Raw genomic sequence first — 24,584 nt, forward strand, 5'->3', positions numbered from 1 at the left:
TTTTTGTTAAAATAACGTCATTTCTAAGTAGTTGTGCTTCCCAAAAAAAGATCGATCGGCTGTTGTACATCTCAAGCACGAAAAAAAAAATGGCAATACAAGCTTCAGAAATATATATAAAAATGGATTTCTGTCTGTTTGTCCTTTATGCACTCCTAAACGGATAGACCGATTGCGATGAAATTTGGTACAGAGATAGATAGACCTATGGACAGAAGATAGGATATATGAAAGGTGATGGGCCCAAATATCATTCAATCGAATATTTGAACTGTTAGACTGTTCTCGATAAAATGAATAAAATTACACAATGATAAAATAAATTGAATTAAGATTTTTACTTAGTATATTTTAACCGTTATCTATCTATATGTATAAAAGTTTACTGCAAGCAAAATCACAGAAAACGAATTTAATACACAGTTTGAGACAAATAAGAGGTAAGATTTTTAGCGAGCTACCAAGAGCATGGGTTCAGATCTTTATAATATAATATTCCTCTGGGGGGGGGGGGGATGTTTATACATTGTTACAAAGATAACTTTGTATTTTACAATGTCTATAAAGAAATTGTAAAACTTAACTCTAAAATGCATTAAATAGTGACACACAATTTTAAGAACGCAATTATTCCTAAAAATAAATCTATAAATTTAAATTTGAATACATACAATAATTTTTCAAGTTACATAACTCGTCATTTATTAACAAACAAAAAAAAAATTACCAAATCCGAAACCATTTTATATTTTCTTCTGGCTTATATTTAACTTCCTTGAATTTTCGCTGTGTAAAATATTTATATTTTATTATTAATTCAATATTGAAATATAATTACAATTAATATTATTGGTATATAAATACACATTCACACAGAAATCATTTAACGTTGGACATTCGCTACAATCGAGTTTATAATATTCATATTTAAAAAAATATAATTATGTTTTTATAGATTTTAATTTTGAAATATTCTGAAGCAAAACTGAATTTTTACATTAAAAAAAAAAAAAATTAGCTTTTGTATATTTTAAAGCTATAATTATTACCTAGTATGCTATTAGCGTAGTTGCATCTGCATGTTAAACTAGTCGTTTATTATTATTTCTTAACTATAAACATTTAAAGAATTTTCATTTGAAAGTCAAAATGTTAACCTACCATAGTTGTTTGTTTTTTTAAATGGTTAAAACATTTTACTAGCTGCTGATAAAAATATTACTATTATTACCTTCTCCTCGTTGTCGGGTACCCTAGAAAGCAAATCTAGAAGTTCATTGTTTGGAATTGTATGTGGTCGAAGTATTTTTCTGGTAAATTTGTTGATGCCCCAACCCATAATCAGATATCTTATTGGAATATAATACAATACTGTCGTCACTGCAATCAGCAACACAATGGCCAAGTACGACAAGAACGGCACGGAAAAGTTTAAAAGGCTGAACAAAAAAATTATGTATTTTAGGTTATTTCGTTGATTGAAAAGCTAAAAATATAATTACTTTTTAATTTTTTCACCAAACGAAGCTATGTCTCCGATTGTGTTTTGAACTAGTTGCGTGACTTCTTGCACAGCAGCAACTCGCTCTTTTAGAGATTTTTTTTCTTCCTGTACATTTTTTCGATTTTAGTATTATCATGTCCAATAGTTTTCTCTGCAGTATATTAAAAGATTTACACGTTACCTTTGCTTTTTCGTCATCTTGGTCGTCCTGTTGTTCGTCTTGTTGGTCATCTTCATCGGTTTGTTGTTCGTCATCGTCATCAACTAATTTAGACGTACCCCACGAATATACTATGTAGTATTTGAGGAAGACCAGTAATAAAGCGATTGGTGCCATATACGGCTCGAAAAATTGGCAAGCCACCACAAATCCGATTAATACGAGAATGGTGTGAATCGGCGATTCCCATTCAACCCAGTACCTGGAGAAGCGTTGTTGTTAAATATATTTTTGTGTATTTTTCATTATAGTTTAGGTAGGATACGGCAGTCAATGTACAAGAAAAAACACCAATGCGGCGATAAAACTACATAGAATGACATAGGTATACTCAATATTATATTATATTTGGTTTTTGATGACAATGTTATAACAAAATGTATGACATTTTAAAGTTCAATGTTTATTATTACATACACCGTTCATCTATTGTTATCTTCAGTTTCGTATTAAATTAGTTTAGAAAAAAAAAATCAAAAGTAGGTCAACGCGGTAAAACTTTTATAACATTTAAAAAAAACCACTACCATTGCAGATTAGGTATCGTTAACTTCTTTCGCAATTGTTAAGTTCTTAATTATATGAATATTAAGTAGGACCACTTATTTTGTCGAAGAAATAATGCAAGGTAATTAAAATGGTCTAGGTATACGTTGGAATGTAATTTAGTATTACACCGTTATAATTCCTATATTAGGTCGGTTTACTTTTTCACAATCTAAATAATTTTTCAATATTGTTATGATTATCAAATGCATAAAATCTATGGGAAATAACTTTAGGCCGAATATTAATTTCTATAACACTAAAGAAATATAAACAATGTATAAGGAATATATAAAAGTAAGGGTTACAAAAAAACACCGTATAACTGTTAAGACGGATCGATCAGCAAGAGGGCTCCTTTTAGAATTACCTACCTGCTAGTGACCGATATAAATGGTCTAAAGGTTGCGACAAAAAAAATCGTAAAATAAGTTAAACTAGTTAAAGTATATCACTCGTGACTATTTTACGTTTGGAAAATTAATCAGAAAATTACTTTATCTACAAAAACTGTTGTGTCGACAAATCCTTAGCAATCCTTTAATACTATTTTAAATATTATACTAATTGTATATATTTATTAATAGATGAAGAATGTTTTTAAAAATGAGAAGGATGAATTTTTTTTTATTGATACAGTAAACATAATCAGGAAAAAGTTGGTCAATAAAATATATGCGTGAAGAAAAAAAACGTTTAGCTGGAACTTCATGTTTATTGTATAATATGCTTTAATCAAGGAATTATTGTCAACACTTGTATGATGAAATATTTTAAACAAATTAAAATTTAACTATTTGAAAATTATATTTTCAAAATAATAAGGACTTTGGTATCTAGTAAAAACTTAACTAAGACTAAGTAGTATACTAAGTATTATGAATAAGTAATTATAGTAATTCAAGCATTGGCCTAATACTTAAGAAAATTACAGATTCCCTGATTGTCAATTTTTGCGTAACATAATACCTATACATTATTTGTGTATTTAATTATTTATTCTGTATATATGTGTGTGTGTGTGTTTTTAAACATCAATTCATAATATTAAGTACCTATAACGTAATTGTTGTAGCATATTATTGATTAATGATTTCGATAATATTCAAGGTAAATATTATTTTGGGCTAAATTATGATTGAATATTTACTCAAAGTATTTTCCAATATCGATAGCCCACAAGACGAGCTGTTTGAGCCTCATTACATTTCTGATAAGTGTCTGTCTTTTGAACTTAACCTCTTGCTGCATATATTTTTCCTCTTTTGGATTTAATGTCCTGATAAACGCTCGTATCTAAACTTAACCAACAATAGAATTAAATTAAGCGCATTAGAAGCGAAATTAGACGATTTTAGAAAAGATACCGGGTTCCAGATGAGCCGCATTTCCAATAAGATTTTTGGATTGTTTCCTTTAGCCCGTCCTGATAACTTTTTATCCTTGAGAGAATACCATTTTTGCACACCATTATTAATAGAAAGCAACGGTATGGCTACTTTCCCCAAGAACTCTACTTTGTAGTCAGGATCTTCATCAAAAACTGTGACTTCGAGAACAGAGTTGATATCTTTAACGTTACTGAAACAAACAGTTATAATCCTATTAAGTCAAAACATTTTATTTTTTTAATTTAATGATAAAGACATAATCAACAGTCTAAAATGTTTGGTTTTAATTTATGGTGGAAAAATAAAAATAATATATTATAAATAAAAGTATATATTACATTTTCTATTTATTAGGTTGTGAAAAAAACGATCAAAAGTAATTATTTTTTAATCCAAAATTATATACTTGTGTTAAGGATATAAAATTCCTAACTTTAATTTGTAATCAACTTTGGTTTAAAGTAACATTACCTATAAAATTAGAAATACATTTTAATACTACCTATATTAATATTACAATTTATATCTTATTGTCATAAGTAGATTTTTTGATTGTATAATTTACAGATCACTGTAAAATCATACGTGTTTTTATAATAGTAATAACTTTTTATTAATCACTAATCACTTCTATCAGTGAAAATTTCATGAGAATTAAAGATTTGAAAATATTTTTTAACTTAATCAAAAAGGACATTTTTAATTCGTATTTTTCAAATCGTTGATTATTTAGGATTTTTATAATTTTATTAATCTGTCATATTTCAAAATATTATTATACATTTAAATGTGCAAAAATAACACATTTGTTGTTTTTATATTTGGGACAGTATAGAGTCCTTGTTAACAATGCACATTATTAAGTGCCATTAAATGGTTTATTTGAGAGTTTCATAGGGTTACAATACTAAATACAAAAAAATAAAATTATGATTGTATGACGTATTTTTCATTCTAATTTTCGAATAAAATAAATTTTGTTGCCTTATTTATTTCCACAGACAATGCATAATTCATTAAAAAATAATAATTTGCCTGATATTTTAGTCTTTAGTGGATGCTCACAGTACCTACCTATCTCCCAATGTTTGTTTGTACTGAGATTATTTATAATTATATGAATAATTAGCCATATTTATTATAAGTTTTTGTGTACAAAATAAATTATTCACTATTTTACACCTATACATTGAGTAAGAATTATTTAGTTGTCAGCACAAAGATTTCACATTTAACAACAAAAAATACAATCCATATAATCTAATGTTACTGAAAAAGTAAGTAAATTAATTTACTACATAAAGATAAAATTATTACTTTACATTACTTTAACCTATTTCAAATTTTAATTTTTTTCTTTTTACCGGGTTAAGTTTATAAGTTTTTTAAATTTTTAATTCATCTAAAAAATCTTTTATTTAATGGTATTTTTTCTTTTGTATAAACTATATTTTTTTTTAGTAACAATATTATTCATTTAGAAAAAAAAATGTCATCCATTTTTATAGAAATATATTTAACTTTTAGTATTTACCGTTGTTGAACTACGATATTTATATTATGCAATGTTCCAAGTATTAATATAAAACTCTGTTATATTTTACAAATGTTTTAAATTTTTTACCATAGATTTATTTATGAATGTTTCAAAATGATATTACTTAGAGAGAACGTTATCCATAGGGAATCAAAAGATAAAGGTTGAAATATTTTGTCGTTGAAAAGACAAAATAATTTATTTTGTTATCTCAGTTTCTAAAAGTTTTTATATTTTATCTCTGTATTATAAAATTGTTTAGTTCACAAAATTTTTCCAGAAAAACTTCTTGTAAAATACTGTTTTGGGAAATGTTATATTATTGTTTAATTTTATCACTGTATAAAGTATTTCCTGGATTATTTTATTATTCTAAGATCTTCAAAAAAATTGTTTATCTCACAAACCGTAAACAAAAACTCAAAACGGTGCTAAAATTATTTTCGTGAATTAAATTATGGATATTAATTTATGATTTGTAACTCAATTGGGGTTTGTATTCTTTTGAACGGGTTTTTTTCTTTTTGCTCGCACATAAGTTTCTTTGACGTATCACGTATTTAAAGAATAAAGGAATTTTTTTTTTAATATTCTAATTCAATATTAACTTTTATGTAATGCTTGTCGTTCGTACGATCAACTAGAACAACGTACACTGACTATACTTAATCTTGTTTGGCAGTGGGTTGTTATGTGGTTGTGAAACACTCTCGAAGACGAAACGATAGAGGTGATTAGAAGAATGGAAGGCATGCAACTCTTCTGAGGTCTGACAACGGTTAATTACGATTGAGTGTAGTGACTAGTGTAGTAGCGTAATCACGTGGAGTAGCAAGATATAATATATATATATATATTATAAAGGTATAATAGTTATATATATTGAGAATCTGCATAAAGACACATGGGAATTTAGTGCAGGAACTGTCTCCGAAATGACACAATTGTTCAATCTTAGCGCGTTTGGCTGTATAACTATTTCACATTTAACTAGACTGTTTTAAGATAATGTTCTTTAGGGAATATTTTATTGTACTGATCGACTGTGTAAATTGATCTATCAAAACTAATAAAATATATAATACCTATCTGCGTAGGCCATAGATATTGTACATCAACTTACTGTGCAACCGGGACGATGTAGTATTTCTTTATTATTTTTAATTTCAGTTATGAGTTATAACTCTTAGATATAAAAATGTATTGCGGTATTATAATTATACATATAGGTACACAACAAAACATGTACTTATATTTTATAACAACCTAAAGGCTGAAAGTTTAAAACTTAAACTTCAACTATAAGTAGACGACAGTAACGAATAAAGACGTTTTCAAAAGTTATGAGTCTATAATTTCTGAATTTCTAATTTGTTTCTGAAAAGAACAATAATGGAAGTATAAGATGTTTATCAAAGAAAAAATTAAAGAATTTATTTTCGTATCGTTTTACTTCAATGATGTTTCATGAAAATAAATAAATAAAACAAAATTGATTAGTAGAATAAAGTTTTTTAAATTAAAATACAAACTTATTCGTCAAGACGAAATATTAAAATATATGTGAATATTGCATACATAATTTTTACTTGTATAGAAAAAATAAAATTCTATAGATAGTTTAAATGTACATGTAAAGTGCCTACCTATGAATGTGTTAAAGTACTTTCAAAAGTTAATTTAGTATTTATTATTATCCACTATCAATAATATTTGAATGTAGAATATAGATATAGTATAATAGATTAACATAAATATTGATGACTTTAATGTATTTAAAAAAAAAAATTTACATTTAAAAACGATATGGAATAATTTGTTGTGCATCAAATGTACGCAAGTCTACGTCATACATGCAGTATGTACCTATTATAGACCAATAGGCATATTACATTTATTTATTTTTTATTAGAAGGATTATTGTGGATTCTATAATGACCTTCTTATGTCAATCGATATTTGATCAAGTGTATTGTATCGACTGAGTGTAAGGTAAATCTAACAATTTTGCGATTGAACGGCGTAACTGACATAGGTAAACGATACATGTTGTTTCAGTAAACCAAACCGTTCATAGATTTATCATGCTACATAATAAAAAAATGTATTAAAATATTAATTAATAGGTATATCAAAATGTTAGTATATTTGCTACATTTAATTACTATGGATATTTAAATTAAAAAGTTTCTACAGTTGTATGAATCAAATTTATGTGAAATAAACAGTTTTAGTTTGAACGATTTTAAACGATATTCTACACTATAGTAATTTATTGTATTTTTTGCCATGTTCATTCACTGTAAAATTATGAAAATATAACTTATTTGTAGTTTTAAAAGCTTTAATAATGAGTTTAAAACATCCAAGTATATATTATTTTTTTTATATAGATAAAGATTCATAAATTCATTTATTTTATTCAACAAAATCATTTATTGCATATTTTTGTTTAACAACTAAAAGTTAAAAATATCATAGGTAAAGCCGGTAAAATAAAACATGTAATAAAGTGGTTATTTAGATAAAAATTACAGATTTAATTTGTACTACTTGTTTGTTTAGATTATACATTGTTATTTTAATTTCATTATGCCAAAAGCTAAACAATCTGCGACAAGTCGTTTAAGAAGTTTTGTGTCAGAATATGGTACTGATGTATTTACAACTGATGGAAAAATATACCTAACTAATAAAAAAAAATATAAATGCATATTTTTAAAGCATATTTTTTCTTTTTAAATTCTTAAGTGCATACATATTTGGTACTTTTTAAGAGCATTAAGTTCCAAACTCTAAATTGAGTACGATAAGTTTGTTTAAAATATCTGGATAATAATTATTTTTTTTTATAAATACATTTAAAATGATCATATATGCATTTTTAATTTCATACAAGATTGTTGTACTTAGTTTGAATTATTCAGTTTGTAATTTTGAGTATTAAGACTTAATATACCTTATCTTGCAAATTCAAATACTTTGAAACATTATTGATAAAGCATAACGAAATAACCAAAAAAGATCTTAGTACCAGTTAAAAGTGGAAAAAGGAGAAGAAAAAAATTACTGAGCATAACTGCTAAGGACTTTATTCTAGAGTACAAACATAATGGATGTAATAAAAAAGCGAAGACTTCAATGTGCGGGACATGCGTATAGAACAGACTGATACAAGCAATGATAGAATCAAAACCACGTGGAAAAATTTCACTGGAAAGTCCTAAAGAAGTTGGGAAAAATTGATTAAAAAAATATGGAATTACATGGTGGAGCCTCAGATTGGAAATAAAAAGGATGAGAAGGTTGGGGATAGAGTGTGAAATAAAATTTCCTAAGAGGCTTAATAACCATGAGAAGAAGAAGACTTAAAATAAATATGAACTCAAGTGGCAAAATAAATTAATTGGTTGGATATTTGATTATTTTATAAATGTATTGCATTTGTAATTTTTACACTATACCTACTTATTTCTATAATCTTTATTGAGATAAAAAGGAAACCTCATAAATCATTTATTTTTTTAACCATATAAATTCAAAATTAAATTAATTTTCAAAACATTTCTTTAACTTGATGTAAAAAAAAAAAAAAACAATAGAATACAAATCAATTTAGTTACAGTTCAAAACTAAAAAGATCAAGGCTGTTGTTATTTTTTTTTTTCAAATTCGTTTTTACCTAATTTAATTTATATGTACCTAGGTATAATGTATATATATTTTTCAACTTTCTAACTCAGAAATATAACTATATAGCCGAAAAATTATTTGTATTTACAATGGTATAATAAAAAAATAAAAACCTTAGCTGTTGGCTTACATCACATATAGTTGACTATATCAAACTTAAAATTTTAGGAACATGGCAGAAAAAATTGGATCTATGTTCTTCTAATAAATAAAATATGACACATAAGCCATAAAAAAATGGCCTCTTCCCTCAAAATCTAAAAAGAAGAGATCGTCTTGAATTTATCATGACCCGAGGAGCTAGAAAAGACCTCACGCATCTTATCTACTCACTCCAACCTACCCTAGTATGCGATGCATGCAAGGAAAACCTCTCGATCGATTGTTTGTCAAACAATATTATTTACAAATCGATTTGATAAATATTGAGATTTTTGAACACGAGATATACCAGTTCTTAAATTTTAAAATGATTTTATTTTTCTTATCTTTATATTGTTTTATAAATTAAAAATTAATTTAGTTGTGATAATATTAACTACTTATTGGTTATAATAAAATTGTCAAAGCTTCGTATTTATTAATATTAAATACGATAATGATTACTTTCTCCTGCAGATATGTGTAGTTGTTTCAGTTGTGCATTCAGGGTTTTTATAATCATCAGAGCAGCTCTCAAAGAGGGGCATTGTGTTTGCATTATTGGTTTTATTATCGACGAAATGATTTTTATTTAAGTATTAAACTAGCAAGTTAGCTTAAGCTTCCATGATTAATATCATTTAAACACAAATCTATTCAAAATTCCAATTTCTTTTCAGGCCGTATTCGAAATACACAATAAAAGTATGAAAATATTTACAATTTTCGACACAAATAAAAAGAGAAGGAGTTAATAAACAATTTGAAATAATGTTTTCAAATATAGAAATACAATCAAACTTTGATAGATGAGTACCCATAGTATGCTACTTACTGGTATTATTACCTGCTGAAAATATGACATAGGTACCTGTCATTCTTTTATTAATGTTATACATTTTTCATTTAATTTTATAATGGAAAAGTACTTGTGACTTGAGTCATTTTTGTAAACAACATAAACGCTTAACGATCATACAAACGATTCTAAAATATCCAATATGACACATTACAATATAGCATATTACACATTGTAATATCTGGTAAATATCCATCAAGACAAAGATAACTTACTTTATCTGGTATGAAATGAAAAAAAAAAGACTTATTACAATAAATAACATTTTAAAATACTTGAAAATGATGGTCATCTGCAGCAACACATTAATCTTAGATTCATAAATTGCTAATAATTAATAGGAGGAATAGTATAAGTACAACATTTTTGATAGATAAATATGCGTATGTACGGCTTTTTGGAAGGTATCTATATGCCACACTAGAACCGAAGCTTCTGCAATACTCCAATATCAATTTGTGTGAATAGATTCAATAAAGATTTTTAAAATTTTTTTGAATATGAAGAATGGAATAAAAATAATCATGTAATTTATAAAAACGTTGTGAAAATACCTCTGAAAATTATGCAAGATTAAGAATGAAATTGGTTAAAATTAATTCAAATAATTAATGAAAACAGACGAAGAAAAACGACTGTAGTGGAAAAATAGTGTTTTGCATATTTCGTTGAAGCAAAATATCGTATGGTAATGTATAATTTGTGTGCAATAATGTTTCTTCTTCCTTCAATACCAAGTCAAGTGGTAATATTCGTTGTTAACTGTTTGTGTTTTGATTAAACGTGCATAATGGTAATATTACACACTGAATAATACATTTGGGAAGGATCAAGTTCCGTTTAAGTACCTTTAATAGGTAGGTATATAATCATAGCCCATAGGGGTTATTATAGGGGTCTTTTATATATTTACCTAAGAAATTCTAGATTTACTTTTTATATATGTAATTTTAAAATTATTATAATATAAATCAATTATAAATCTGATGAACATGAATGAGTACAGATAATTTTTCTATTTAAAAATAACCACTTTGCACTAGGTATATTATAATAATACCTACTATGATGATAAATGGAATTAAAATAGAGTGCACTGGTTAGGTTTTGGACTAATGTTTAAATTAACATGTTATTAGTTTTGAAATTTTAAGTATATAATATATATACAATGTATATATTATTGAAAAATTAATTATTATATTACACCGAAATATAATTTAATAATATTAATTATTATTTATTACCATAACAATGGTAGGTTACTCGTGTATGTATGTGATATATTTTTGTGTTATGGGCACATCATAGTTGCTTATAAGCTTAAATTTGTATTAAAATAAATTTCATGATGCAGTTGATGCAGAAAAATTGAATAATGCAATTAAAACACAATCCTGATCAATTAATATTTAATCACTTTATTTATTATTGTATACGTCACCGAGAAATATTATTATTGCTATTTTTATATAACATAATATGCGCTATAGCTATTCATATTGAAAAATGTTAAATGTCTATCAAAACAACCCTTTATTATGTTGGGAATGATTGGTATAAAAATATCAATATGTAGTCACTATTATAGGTACTGCTTTCATAATGCCAATGCGACCAATGAATGTAGATCATTAAAAGTTTAAAAGCAACCTTTTCTGTTGCTTATAAGTTTATTTTAGTGTGTAGACTCGGTGAAATAGGTTTAAATACTACAATTTAGGGGTGCACTAAGAAAGGATTGTTAAAAATGCACATTTTAAATATGGGCTCAAATACAGGGATTTCGTATCGGCAAATTGAAATCAAATATATTTTGTTTCTATAATACAATTTAATAATGTATCGCATGGTTGCCATTGGTTACAGAAATAAAATAGATTTTTATAAAATCTGTATATAACTTATAAAAATGAATTTATTATGACCACTCAACAGATTTTGACGAAAATTTCCAATTTTTGTATAGCGAGAAGCTTAAAGAAGTTTCAACCATGTTCGAAATAAATTCGGTGTCCAATGTGAATTGCCCGTCTCGGTTGAATTAGTTTACAACCGAATCTGATTTGTCCGCGAACTGTAGACTGTAGTATCTATAATAACTAAAACCTAGCAACTAAAATTGACATTTTAAAGAGGCACTCAGTGCTCACATGAGGATTTTTGTTTATAGATAGTTTCTTTTGTTTATAATTTATAAATAGTATTAGAAGATATTAGTATAAATTAGTTGCCATTGATCGTGTTTATGGTTTTGAATAAAGAAATTATAATATCTTAAGTGGATCGTTGGCGAACTATTTTTAAGAAGTTCGAATTGGAAAATTTTCAAATTGCATGTATGCGGGTCATGCACGCGCATGTACAAGTCACCTCTTAGTAGTTGCACGCGTGAACAGTAAACAAATTATGGTCATTTATATAATGTACTTTTTGTCCATCCTACCGATGGACCTAATAATGAGAAAATTTTCAGAAAACTGATCTGCATTCGTTATAAAGTCTACTGGAAATAATATAGAAATATAATAAGAAATATTCAAACTAAATCTATAGTAGTTGATGATGATGGGGGAGAGGAGGTGGGGATTGAAAGTGGGAAAATTGGATAGACCGATATCAAGTCGACATACCAATGAATATTTTAATCAATTTTAAAAAGTATAATAGCATTATATTAGGTCGATTTGTATTATGATGAACAAAATATCGGTGTGTCCTTAAGCTTGCACAATATTGCGCACGTTAGAAAAAAAAAGTTAATATTATTATTATTATTACCACTCTGAACTTCATGAGATATGGATTGCCCATTATCTGAGCTTTATTACTTACCTTGGGTAGTCGTTTTCGGGATAATACAGTTATCATCATCATATTATATTTAATTTATTGTATACATTGATATATAATATATATATATATATATATATATATATATATATATATATATATATATATATACAATTATGCAATATACATATACTCACAAAGTAAATATCTTGTCCCACGTGGGCGCCAACGTTTTGTATTCTGTGTGCGTCTGCAATCGAGCGTTGACCAGCTCGAGCACGCAAAACGGGTCTGACTTGCCGCACAGGTCAGCGGAAGTCAGCCCTAGGGCCTTGTACACGCGGACCGTGAGCACGCCGACGTCGAGTAAATCGCAAAACGTCCGGCTGGCCGAGTACTTCTGCCGGATGTGCTCCTGTTCCGTGATTTCACTCTCGTAGTTGGACAAATCTGACACCATCGCGATCGTCGACGTGCCGCTGATGGTCAGCAACAGGTACAGTACGCCTCCACCACCTGCACCGGAAGCGTCGCGGTTCTGATGATGGTCTCCGCTTCCGCAATCGTCACCGCCGCCGCCGGCGTTGAGTTTGTATTTGATTTTGTGCGTTTTTTCCCGTTCCAATTTACTCAGGTCCATGACGGTGCTATATTATATAAACAGAAACCGTCGATATATAGGTATACGTGATACGTCTATTGTTTACCGGTATAACGGAAGTACCACTACAGCCCGGTACTTTGAAAATCAGTCGGAACAGTTGATTTAAAAAAAATAGAATTAGACTCTAAAGAAGGATTATATTTCGGTTTTATTTTTCTTATACTATGTCTGTTAGATATATATGTAGTACTCGATTGTTTATCAGAATACCTGACATTATTTAATATAACCATTTCCATGTCGATTCTTTAACTTCCAAATAAATAATGGTAGAATAATGAATAAATACATATAATGGACTATTGCAGAGAAATTTTTACGTTGTTTACTGTGTGAATTGAAGAATTTATTGATGTTTTTTTTTTTATATATGTTTTATATTACTTTTAAAACACATTTTTTTGTTTGACGTTAAAACCATTTATTCGAGACTTAAGTAAACTTAACTTGGTATACTCTGATGCACTTTTAATCCCATTTTTGATTTTATCAGTGTTGTTTCTCAAGTGTAAGGAAAAACTCGGGAAAAGTGTTAAAAAATGATGATATGTAAGACACATGGTTAGGCAACAACGAGCTTCACCCACATGAGTTTTTTGTGTACGATAATGGATATTGCTTTTAAATTTAACATAAAAACACACCCGCACGACTCATGTATAATAGCATTTTTTTTTTCAAAAATCGTTAGTGATTTTTGACCTTTGAATATTAAGATAAGAATATTTTATACATAGTTGAACTTTTATGTGTATTTATAATTAATTTATTATTATATTTAAGATTTAAGCATTAATTATTTTTTACGAACAGTATATATGGTTTTATAAACACGTCCTTTAAGAAATTACTGCAGTCTATCTTGCTTGGTTTTAAAAGTTTTTAGTTTAAAATACGAAAATTTATCATAACATTAGTAGGTTATAGGGTTAGGTTTACAAATATTTTGCATTTAAGTCAAGATGGTCGAAAAGAAACCGCATGAGACGATATGTGTCTAAATACTAGGTTTCAATATCGCATTCAGCAGATTCGCAATCAGCAGCTGGCATCATAAAGTTATTTCCTCAAAATCAGACTGTATCATTACAATACTAGGACCCAGGGGTGTACCCAGGAATTTTTCAAAGGGGGGGGGGATTCAAATTTGTTTAACATGTAAAAAGTATAAGAAAACTATATCATAATTCACCTACTTAGATCATTACTAAGATCTAACACCAACCTTCAAAACAAAATCCTTATATAAAAATGTCTCCTCCGACCATTATGGACCTACGGCATGGTACAAATGACCTACAAATCAAAACAGTCCACGACACAGCCATCAATTTCTACGAAAGGTTTCATGGGAAACTCTTCGTGAACCACAACCTCCTCATCACTCAATTAACCTCTAGGAATTTTTCTGAAAACCCTACAAGACGCCTCAAGTACAATTGATGCAAACACCTTCTAAACTTATAAAATATTCTTTTTTTTTTTTTTTTATTAAATTAAAGTGTTTCTGACATACAAGGTCATCTAACTTATTGATATAATAAAAAATTTTTAACATCATTAAGTTTTTAAGCGTAAATTAATTACAATATATACAGTAAATTATAAAGATGAATAAATAAATAATAAAATATGACATCATAATATTAGTTAATCTAAGTGTATTTTTTTTTTGTAAATCTTATTGGTGTTGAAAAAGGGCATCATATGAGGACGTCCGCGCTTGAGACGCCGGAGTGTGTAAAGTATTCTATATTGCTTAAAAAATGTATCTTAAATCACTGTAAAAGGGGATTCGACTGCGAGACCCCCTTCAAGTCATTCAAAGGCTATTATATTTTATATTATTCTTACTAAATCATATTTACATAATGTACATAGCGTACATATTGTAAATTCTCAATAAACACAAAAAAAAAATAAATAAAAATAAAAAAAAAATTTACATCATTGAAAAACTAACAAAAATGTTTATTCAAAAAATCTGTAATTTGTAAAATAAACAAGCATAACACTAAAAACACGGTAATCTTTTAAAATTTAATATAAATGTCACATTGTTAAATGTCACAGTTAATGTAATTTGTAATAAATCAAAATTTTAGTCATTTTTTTTTCATCCATGGGGGGGGGGGGAAGTCTTGATACGCCCCTGCTAGGGACATTGTATATTTTTCGATTCATTTTAATGCTACATTGTTAGTTTTATGTACTCGCGTGTTTATCGATCACTAAACATTTATTATGTTCGCGTAAGTAAATATTCAATCACACGAATAGAAACGCAATAGATGTGTTTAATCAACTATCATATACCTAAGTTGGTACAATAGTTATTTTCATGTCATCTAAAATGAAATATATGTAACTAATTAATGTTGACTGTTTTATTTATAATGTTATAACTAGGGCAGAGGACTTGTAGCTCTAAAAAGTCACCAAATATGCATTTAAATATACAAAATATGCATTAAAAATATGCACTTAAGTATAAAAAATATGCATTTTAAAGTGGATATTTTTGAATAAAAATTAAGAATTTTTCTGTTGGTACTTATTATTTTTATGAAAAAATGTTATTTACAACTTTATTTAAAAACTTACATTTAATTATTTGAATTATTTGGGTTAGGAGAAAATTAAAGAAAATTAATAACCCGACAAATTGCGGCATTAGTTCGGCAAATCTCGAGAAATATGGTCGATAATATCAACGTTATTTTGGATGAATAAATAAATAAATAAAAACGTCGAAGAAAAAATATTGGTAAACCTATAAATTATTTAAAATATGCATCTAAAAGTATAAAATGGAAAAAACTTGCCCTAAAAACCAAAAAAAAGCAAAATATGCCATAAAAACAATATAAAAAAGGAAAATATGCTCTAAAAATCAAAAAAACGCAAAATATGCATTTATATGCACAATAAAATTTCAAAACTAGTTTTGTGGTAGCATGAAACGCATTTGTTTCGCACTCTGCTATTTTTGTGACTGTGCAAAAAAAATATGCAAATGCTACAAGTCCTCTGCCCTAGTTATAACTTATAAGTCATATAAAACGATGGTTCCTGGTAAAAAACTACAATATTTACAAAGCAAGCATACTTGTTACAAGTAAGTACCTACTCACATCGTTATATATTTTTGTTTTGAATTTAACATTTTCAAGTGGTGGCGTGTACTTGTGAAACATTATAGGATTTGTGACATGCATACGAAAGTATATTTAAAAATTATATAATTTGGTACAAACATTTAAACATTTAAACATTTTTTTTTTTATTATTAAATTTCTATAGCGTCAATAGATACCTTTATATTTGTATATATATATATATATATATATATATATATATATATATATATATATATATATATATATATATATAAGTCAAGTAATTTATTAGGTAGTAGGTACGTAAGTAACATTTTAATGGCCTGCTGGTTGTTGTAATATATAGTAATATAGTATACACTAAATATAATATGTTCGATAAACACGAAATGCATAGAAAGCTTCTAGTTAGTAATTCAGTAACAAAGTTATAGTTAACTTTCAAAGAAAATGTATTTACTTAAGTATACCTACCATCTATAAAGTCGTTTATATAATATTACTTGAAAATTTGTCCATAAATTACCTTAAATTCTTTCTTAAATAATACTATAATGCTTTCCCGTTAGTATTATATTAATTAAAATAAATTAAAATAGTCATAAAATCGTTATTTTTTTGAAATATAACATAAATTGTAATTGTTTATTAATTTTTATTTTTTTATAATAAATCCATTGTTTTTAAAGGTTTTATAATATGGATATTAATTTATAGCTTATCAAGTGAATCTGTTAAACCTTTTGAGCTATATTATTCTGTTAGTACTTATAAAGTTTACTTAGTAGTTAGTACACACATTATCCCTAATCGAAAATACATGAGTATATTATGTGGTGTGTATAATGTATATGCTGTATATACTAGTTAAGTGCCAAGTTAAATTAAAGCAAATAATTATGTCATGCGCATAAATGTATTCATCCCATGTAAATCACAAATTTTAAAACCTTAATTTGTGTATTAAAAAAAACAATACACTTTCAAATTTAATGAATTAATCATGTATTTCAGACAAACTCTATCTTTTGTGAAACATTTGAAAGAGGTTATTAATTATAATTATACACAAACATTGAAATAATAGTAGGTAAAAGTACACAAATAAATAATGACATCATGCTATTTATTATTGCTCTCTCGTAAAATATTAATCTTTTAAAATTTTGAATTTTTGGATGAAGAATAAATCATGGGTTAAGAAAAATCTGGTAAAATACCTGAGGGGAAAATATTATGTTGTCAAAAAAACTTCCTTCAGCTACTGGTGTTTCCTGACAAATTGCCACTTTTTAATTGACATACCAATTTCGTAACTCACAAAACCGTCTACAACTAAATTCGTTCTTATTTTTAATTAAAACAGTGATATTATAAAACCGGCAAAATCCTTGCAAATTCGAAACACCCCAACAAGCATATTTCTCCGAATTTGAATTGTTCATAGATTTTTTTTTATGGTGTTTTACCAATTTTTTTTCAATGGATTAAATAAAAAAAATCATACCTTGCTAGTATTTCTTCACGTGAACGTTCCTTCGCACACACGTTTATTTCTAGTTCTTGAGTCTGATCGTCAAACAAATGTAAATCAAATTGTTCCAACCAAGTAGGCGTTGGAATTCGATTACTACCTTTGCTCTTGAATTTTTCTCCTCCTAATCTATACAAAAATTAAACTTAAATTATTTAACGGAATCCTTGACACGGACAAAAGAAAAACATACCTAAAACGAACATATGGGTCACATAGACCTTCAGGTATTGTACAGTTTTTTATTTTAATCAAAACAATTGTTACTACTGAACTCCAAACTTGACATTTGTACTTCCTACCTATTTCCGTTACTTTTGCAGTTTTTTGAAGACTCTAAGGAAATAGCACGATAATATTAAAAATTCATATACTTTAGATAATTTTAAATATTTGACATATTTTTTTTAGTTTTTTATTTCTTACAAACATTAATGCATAGAAAAATAATAAATAAATAATAATTTTATATTTTGTCAGTTAGATTATAATTAGGTTGTAAGTTGATTACAATTACCTGTTCGCGTTCTTCTCGGGATTGAGGTGTTAAAGTTACATCTAGATAAATCTCACCAAGGTATTCAGCATTTTGTGTATCTCGTAATTGTAAACACATATCGTGCTGTCTATGAAAAAAAAAAAAAAAAAAAAAAAATATATAAAATAAATAATAATAATAAGTATTTATATTTTATATAAATCTTTAAATAATAACTGTAGAATATCATGGTATAGCAGTACTTATATTTATTTACTAAATTATACTTCACATCACTGCATAGGTAACAATAATAAAGTTTAACAGAATATATCGTTTAATAAAGTTTAAATATATGAATAGGTATACTTAAATTGTTATTATATATAAATAATATTAAAAAAATACCTTCATTGTTTTTTTTTTTATATGCATAATGTAAATTAAAATTTTTAATGTTTTACAAATTTTTAACTTTTAATTATAGGCTTTTATTAGTATGAATTCAATTCAAAACATTTGAAGTTAACTCGAAAATTAAATGAATACATGAATAATATTATTTTTAATTTTTAAATTGTACCTCGGAATTTAAAAATAATTAATTATTCATATTTTAACCAAATATTGTTTTATTTTATTTTCATACTCTTCCTTTGAGTTGAAGTGAGAATACAATTGTGTTAAACTTAATCGTAGACATCAATCATTACCCATCATTAATTTATACTAACGACATAAAGTGATATTAAACTCACTTGCCCAATTCTAAGGCCGTCAGAGCGATCTGTGCCGCTCCCATAAAGTCATCTTGAAGACCCCAATCGTAATCAAAAACCTGAAACGATAAAATAATATTGGTCTATAATTATAGCTTATAGTTTAATGTTTTATACAAATAGTTCAAATTTTATAACATCTAATGTAAGTATAATCTATGGTATTTTTTCAAACAGACATTTGACAATTTGACAATATTTTGATAAAATAATATTATATGGATATATTTTTAAAAGGTATCTTCCATTTGCTTGCATTAAATTAAAATCGAAATGCTAATTTTAAATACAAATTAAATAAATATATTACAATATTATATATGTATTGGTTGAACATTTTATAAAATATCATATTCTAATCTAAAATTTTGATAAGTTAAGGTATTTTGTAATTTTATTACAAATTGTATTTTCATTTATCAGAAAAAACACAAAAATCTACAACTGTTTTATATGTGATGAGGTAAACGAAGAGGGATGATTCCTTAACGACCTTAACCAATAAATACTTGAATAACAGAATATAAAAATAAAGTTTATTTAAATTATTATTATTTTCAAATAAGTAAGGTCATGGGTAAATTTGTTTCTTTAGAAATTTTTATAATGTTAAATAAAAAAATGGAAAAAAAATGTTATTCATTATAATATAATCATGTATTCATTTCATAATTTTAAATATACAAAGTCATGTAGAAGTATTTCAAACCTTTTCTATAACTTGAATAAATTAAAAACTTTTCAAATATAGATCGTTATTTTTTTTTTACACTAAAACTCTTATGCAAAAATGCACATAAGCGATGTAAAATTGTTTTACCATTTTATTCAACGATAATATGACAGTATTATATTATCGTTTTTATATAATAATAGTATTATGACACAGTCATTGAATAAATTTTGAGTTTTGATTTCAATAGAAAAAATAAAAAAACATTGATATTATTAAATAATGTAAATATTGTAAATATTTGATTAGGTCATTAAAGTAAAAATAAATACAATAAACTATGCATTGTTATTTTCATTCTACAAACAAAATAAATGTGTTGCCTAAAAACTTTGTTAATTTAATTTATTACTGCATGAAAAATTAATTTAGCAGCATAGTGCGTGAAAATTGTGAAAAAAAAAGTGCTTTTATGCATTTTTATGCCATAATATTATACATAGTACTTCGTGACATGCTCTTACTTTCAACCACATTTCATGTTTACCAAACCCTCTTTCGATTGGTAGCTATGCATAACAATATGTACACAAAACAAAGCATAATATAAAAATCGAAAGTAAGCGAAAATATCACGGTTAATTAGTCACCATTTAATCGGCCAACGATGGAAAACTTTGTTTTAAATTCTGACAGTTGAACATTAATATCTTTGATAACAGCTAACTAACTTAGTGGTGCAAATCAATAGAAGACACTTTATCATTAATTAAATCTGTTGCATTATTGTCAATAAAAGTACTCAACTATGTGTTAAATAAGTTACTTCATTTTAAAAACCCAGTTAAATCACTTTTAACGAATTCTGCTATAGGTACGTAAAATAACCAAATTTATTGATTCAAAGAAACAGTGTTTATACATAAATAAGTACAAAAAATATTTATGTTATAAGCCCTACGATATAATAGTGAACAATATGTTTATATTTCTGATTAATCAGGAACTCTGATGAACACGTTTATTTAGCGGTTGTTTTTTCAAATGATTATTTTAATTAATCAATATTTAATTTTTTTATCCAGCTATACACTTTTAGATTCTGAGCGGAGCGATGAATGTATTGATTTTACCATGATGTGTGTTTTTATTTTATTTTTAAAAAATTTTTTTTTTGTGTCTATCATCACGTTTTGAGGCAGTAAAAATGCTTCGATTTTTGACTTCAGTACCTCGTTCGATCAGAAAGTGAATCTAGTTGGTACTTTGGGGGGGGGGGGGGGTCAAAAGTGAAAAATTCTTAATACTTTTCTAAATAATCTAGAAAAACAAACTAAAAATTAAGGGAAAAACAAGAAATTTTACGCACACTCATTTTTCGACAAAATCGATTTTGGTTTTTGATGTAACATCATCAATTTTTACAACATTGGATTTCACTTTTAGCGATTTCTTTATTTTGGTGTAACTCTAAAAAACAAATGACTATAGATACATGAAACTTTCACCGAATATTCTATCCACCATGCAATTTTCAAAAATGTTCGACTTAAGTTGAACTATTCATAGGCATTTGAAATTTTAGATCATTGTTAGTTTTTTTTTAAATTAATATCGATAAAAATGTATTTGTTAGGCAAAAAAGCTTGAAAATTTAAGACAAGGCTCTTAACATATTGTTACAATAGCAGTTGAAAAATAAAAGAAATTCATAGTCACCATTTTTTTTTTATAAGCATTCAAAGTTTGAATTTTGACAAAATACGTAAAAATCACAAAATATTTTAAGCTAGAAATTCATAAAAAAATTTCTTTTTAAATCTAAGATTTTAAAATTTAATACAAGATTCCTTAAAAGTTTTTCAATCTTTATCACAAATAAAAAGTCCACCGGAAATTAAAATTACATTTTTATGAGCATTTGAAATTTAAATTTTTACAACATTGGATTTCACTTTTAGCGATTTCTTTATTTTGGTGTAACTCTAAAAAACAAATGACCGCAGATACTTAAAATGTTCACTGAATGTTTATATAGGCATTTTCTATATTTGATAAAATTTTCAAAATATTTAGATTTGTTTTGAGCTGTTTACTGACATTTTAATTTTTCAACTTTTTTAGTTTTTTTTTTCTATAAATGTCGATAAAAATTTATGTGTTTGGTAGAAAAACTTGAAAATTTAATACAAGGCTTCTAACACATTGTAACAATAGCATTTAAAAAAAAATTAAAAATACATAGGTACGATATTTTTTTACAAGCATTCAAAGTTTGAATTTTGACAACATGTGTAAAAATCACGAAAATCACGAAAATTCGCAAATTATTTTAAACTAGAAATTCATAAAAAATTTTCTTTTTAAATCTAAGATTTGAAAATTTTTAATAATCTATAATATATTCTAGACAGATAAACCGTCTTCGCTCAGAATCGTTTTTCGTGTACAATGATATAATATCATTGGATTCAAATTTAATTCCATCCATTACAGTAACCCACTTGTAACCTACTGTACAGCAGAGCGACATCCACGACTTACCCGTCTTTTTTTAATCTCAATTGTTATCAGAATCTCAATCTTAAGACTAATGAAATTAAAATATCATAGTGGGTTTATTAAATGAAAAATATAGAAAATAGCAATAAAGGCAGAGAAAAATTAAAACAAAAGAAAATATTGAAAATGATTGAGTTACTTCATTAGCTAAATTAGTTCGTCGTGTAATAAATAACTCTGAGAATGTCACTTTTGACTTTATCACTAATACTGCCACTAATCATTTCGAAACAATACTAATGGTAGGTACTTATTTAAATTAAAGGTGCTAATTTTATACATTTTTTTAAAATTAATATTTAATACAATTAAGCATAATGTGGAAGAGAGCTTGTAGGAGAAAAAAAAGTTTAAAAATAATAATTACTTAAGTCGAAATCATTGTAGCAAATAATTATTATAATTATAAATTATAATTGTTTATTATAGTAAATAAGTACTAACAGGACAGTAACATAAAAAATTTAATTAAAACAATCTACTTATTTATAATTATATAGGTACTAAAAACAGCCTATATGGTGGAATCTTTATAGATATTGAAATTAACGCTAAAATATTATAATAATTAATTATCATAAAAGAATGGTTGGATAGACTCAACAATATGTTATCCGTAATACGATATAGTTTTAATAATTACTCGCTTTTTGATTAATAACGGATAAATTAATAATGGTTTTCCATAAATTTATTAAGATTAACATACCGAGTATCGATATAATTCGAAATATGAACAGATATTTGTGTAAAGTAGTGTTATTGAAATATAATGTTCATTTTTACAGTTAACCACAGTGTATGACAGATACCATGCAAGTTTTTCACAGATCTACATATTTAAAATTACTTGCATAAAATCCAATAAAGTAATACCAATAAAACTATTAACTAATATCAACCATTAAACTATATCACACTCAATAATACACAATTTGCTTATTACGATATATCAGCAACGAGTAACGACAATATCACTGTATTTATATATTTTTAATTATCGACTACAATATTGACTTGTACAAAAGTGTTTGTTTAAAAATGATACTGATTAATAGAAATGTCTACGAGGCAATCATTTTGGCGACCACAGTGTATGCTAAAGTTTTTGGGATATATGCACTTAAATTAAAACCATTGAGACTTAGGTATCCTAAGTTACCTATAAGTTACTTTGTCAAATACTTACTAGTGTAAATATGTTTTAGTGGTCGCGTAGAACACAGATGAACCTTCAACTGTATGTCTGTATTATGTACGAGAACGAAATTAAATTAAAATCCAGAAATACTAATCGAAATGTGACAATATTGCTTGGCTTAACACCAAGCGGCAAATATCGTGATGTGAAGGCAAAAATCACTTACTCTAAAGACAATACCATCTACCTATAGACGTACAACAGTAAAACGTTTCTGATTGTACTCGCTGTAGATCTACGTATATGAACTAAAAGGTTTGTATGTATTCATCATTTATTGGGTTATAAAACAAAAACATGTTGTCATCATGTTGATCTCAATGGCCTTTGATGCCGAGAGTTAATGTAAGTAATAAAAAGAAAACAACAGCATACTATTTAATGTAATATTCAAATATAGTACACGACGTATCACAAACAGGCATTTTAATAATATTTTAATAATTTATTTTGATAATTCACAATATTGTAATAATAATAATATGTTTATGAAAATTACGAATAAAAAAAAAGAGTTCGTTGTTATCGCGATTGCGCATTTTACAATGTATACTTTTAAATTATATTATTTTTATGATTCTTTATATAATTTTATAATAATATTTATTTTGGTATTTACATTTTCTACATACATAACGAAACGTCGTAAAAATCTAACTGGCGTTATTTCTAAAAAATAAAACAAACGGGTCCCTCATTTTTTCTGTGCCCTCGTAAAAGTATAATGAAATACAGTTCACTAGTGTCGCTACAGTAAAGTTTTGGTGTTTTAATTTAAAACCAATATTTGATTTATTATAATGCTGTTAAAAAGTTATGACCGGGGACAAACCACTCACGTACATTTGACCGGACCGTGGAAAATCATACATAATATTAAGATATACGTG

At 26.5% G+C, this 24,584-nt stretch overlaps 1 protein-coding gene across 4 annotated transcripts in view; it reads right to left on the reverse strand.

Annotated features, from left to right (window-relative positions):
* Positions 1-24,584, reverse strand: part of Mctp (multiple C2 domain and transmembrane region protein) — a 67,520-nt gene that overhangs the window by 1,291 nt on the left and 41,645 nt on the right. For 3 of the 4 annotated variants that reach the window (XM_089221245.1, XM_089221246.1, XM_089221244.1), the window contains 10 exons: positions 19,238-19,317; positions 18,519-18,627; positions 18,195-18,337; positions 17,975-18,130; positions 12,882-13,331; positions 3,638-3,851; positions 3,421-3,566; positions 1,686-1,926; positions 1,503-1,609; positions 1,232-1,439 (listed from right to left, as the gene is read on the reverse strand). In XM_089221245.1, coding sequence (XP_089077371.1) covers positions 1,232-1,439; positions 1,503-1,609; positions 1,686-1,926; positions 3,421-3,566; positions 3,638-3,851; positions 12,882-13,331; positions 17,975-18,130; positions 18,195-18,337; positions 18,519-18,627; positions 19,238-19,317 — 1,854 coding nt within the window. Of the gene's footprint in view, positions 1-727; positions 787-1,231; positions 1,440-1,502; positions 1,610-1,685; positions 1,927-3,420; positions 3,567-3,637; positions 3,852-12,881; positions 13,332-17,974; positions 18,131-18,194; positions 18,338-18,518; positions 18,628-19,237; positions 19,318-24,584 lie in introns of all 4 variants that reach the window. The other variant, XM_089221247.1, reaches the window with a different exon arrangement.

Source organism: Diuraphis noxia, unplaced genomic scaffold (genome assembly GCF_037042655.1).
Source record: "Diuraphis noxia isolate RWA-SAM2 unplaced genomic scaffold, SU_Dnox_SAM2 contig0002, whole genome shotgun sequence".
Lineage (NCBI taxonomy): Eukaryota > Metazoa > Arthropoda > Insecta > Hemiptera > Aphididae > Diuraphis > Diuraphis noxia.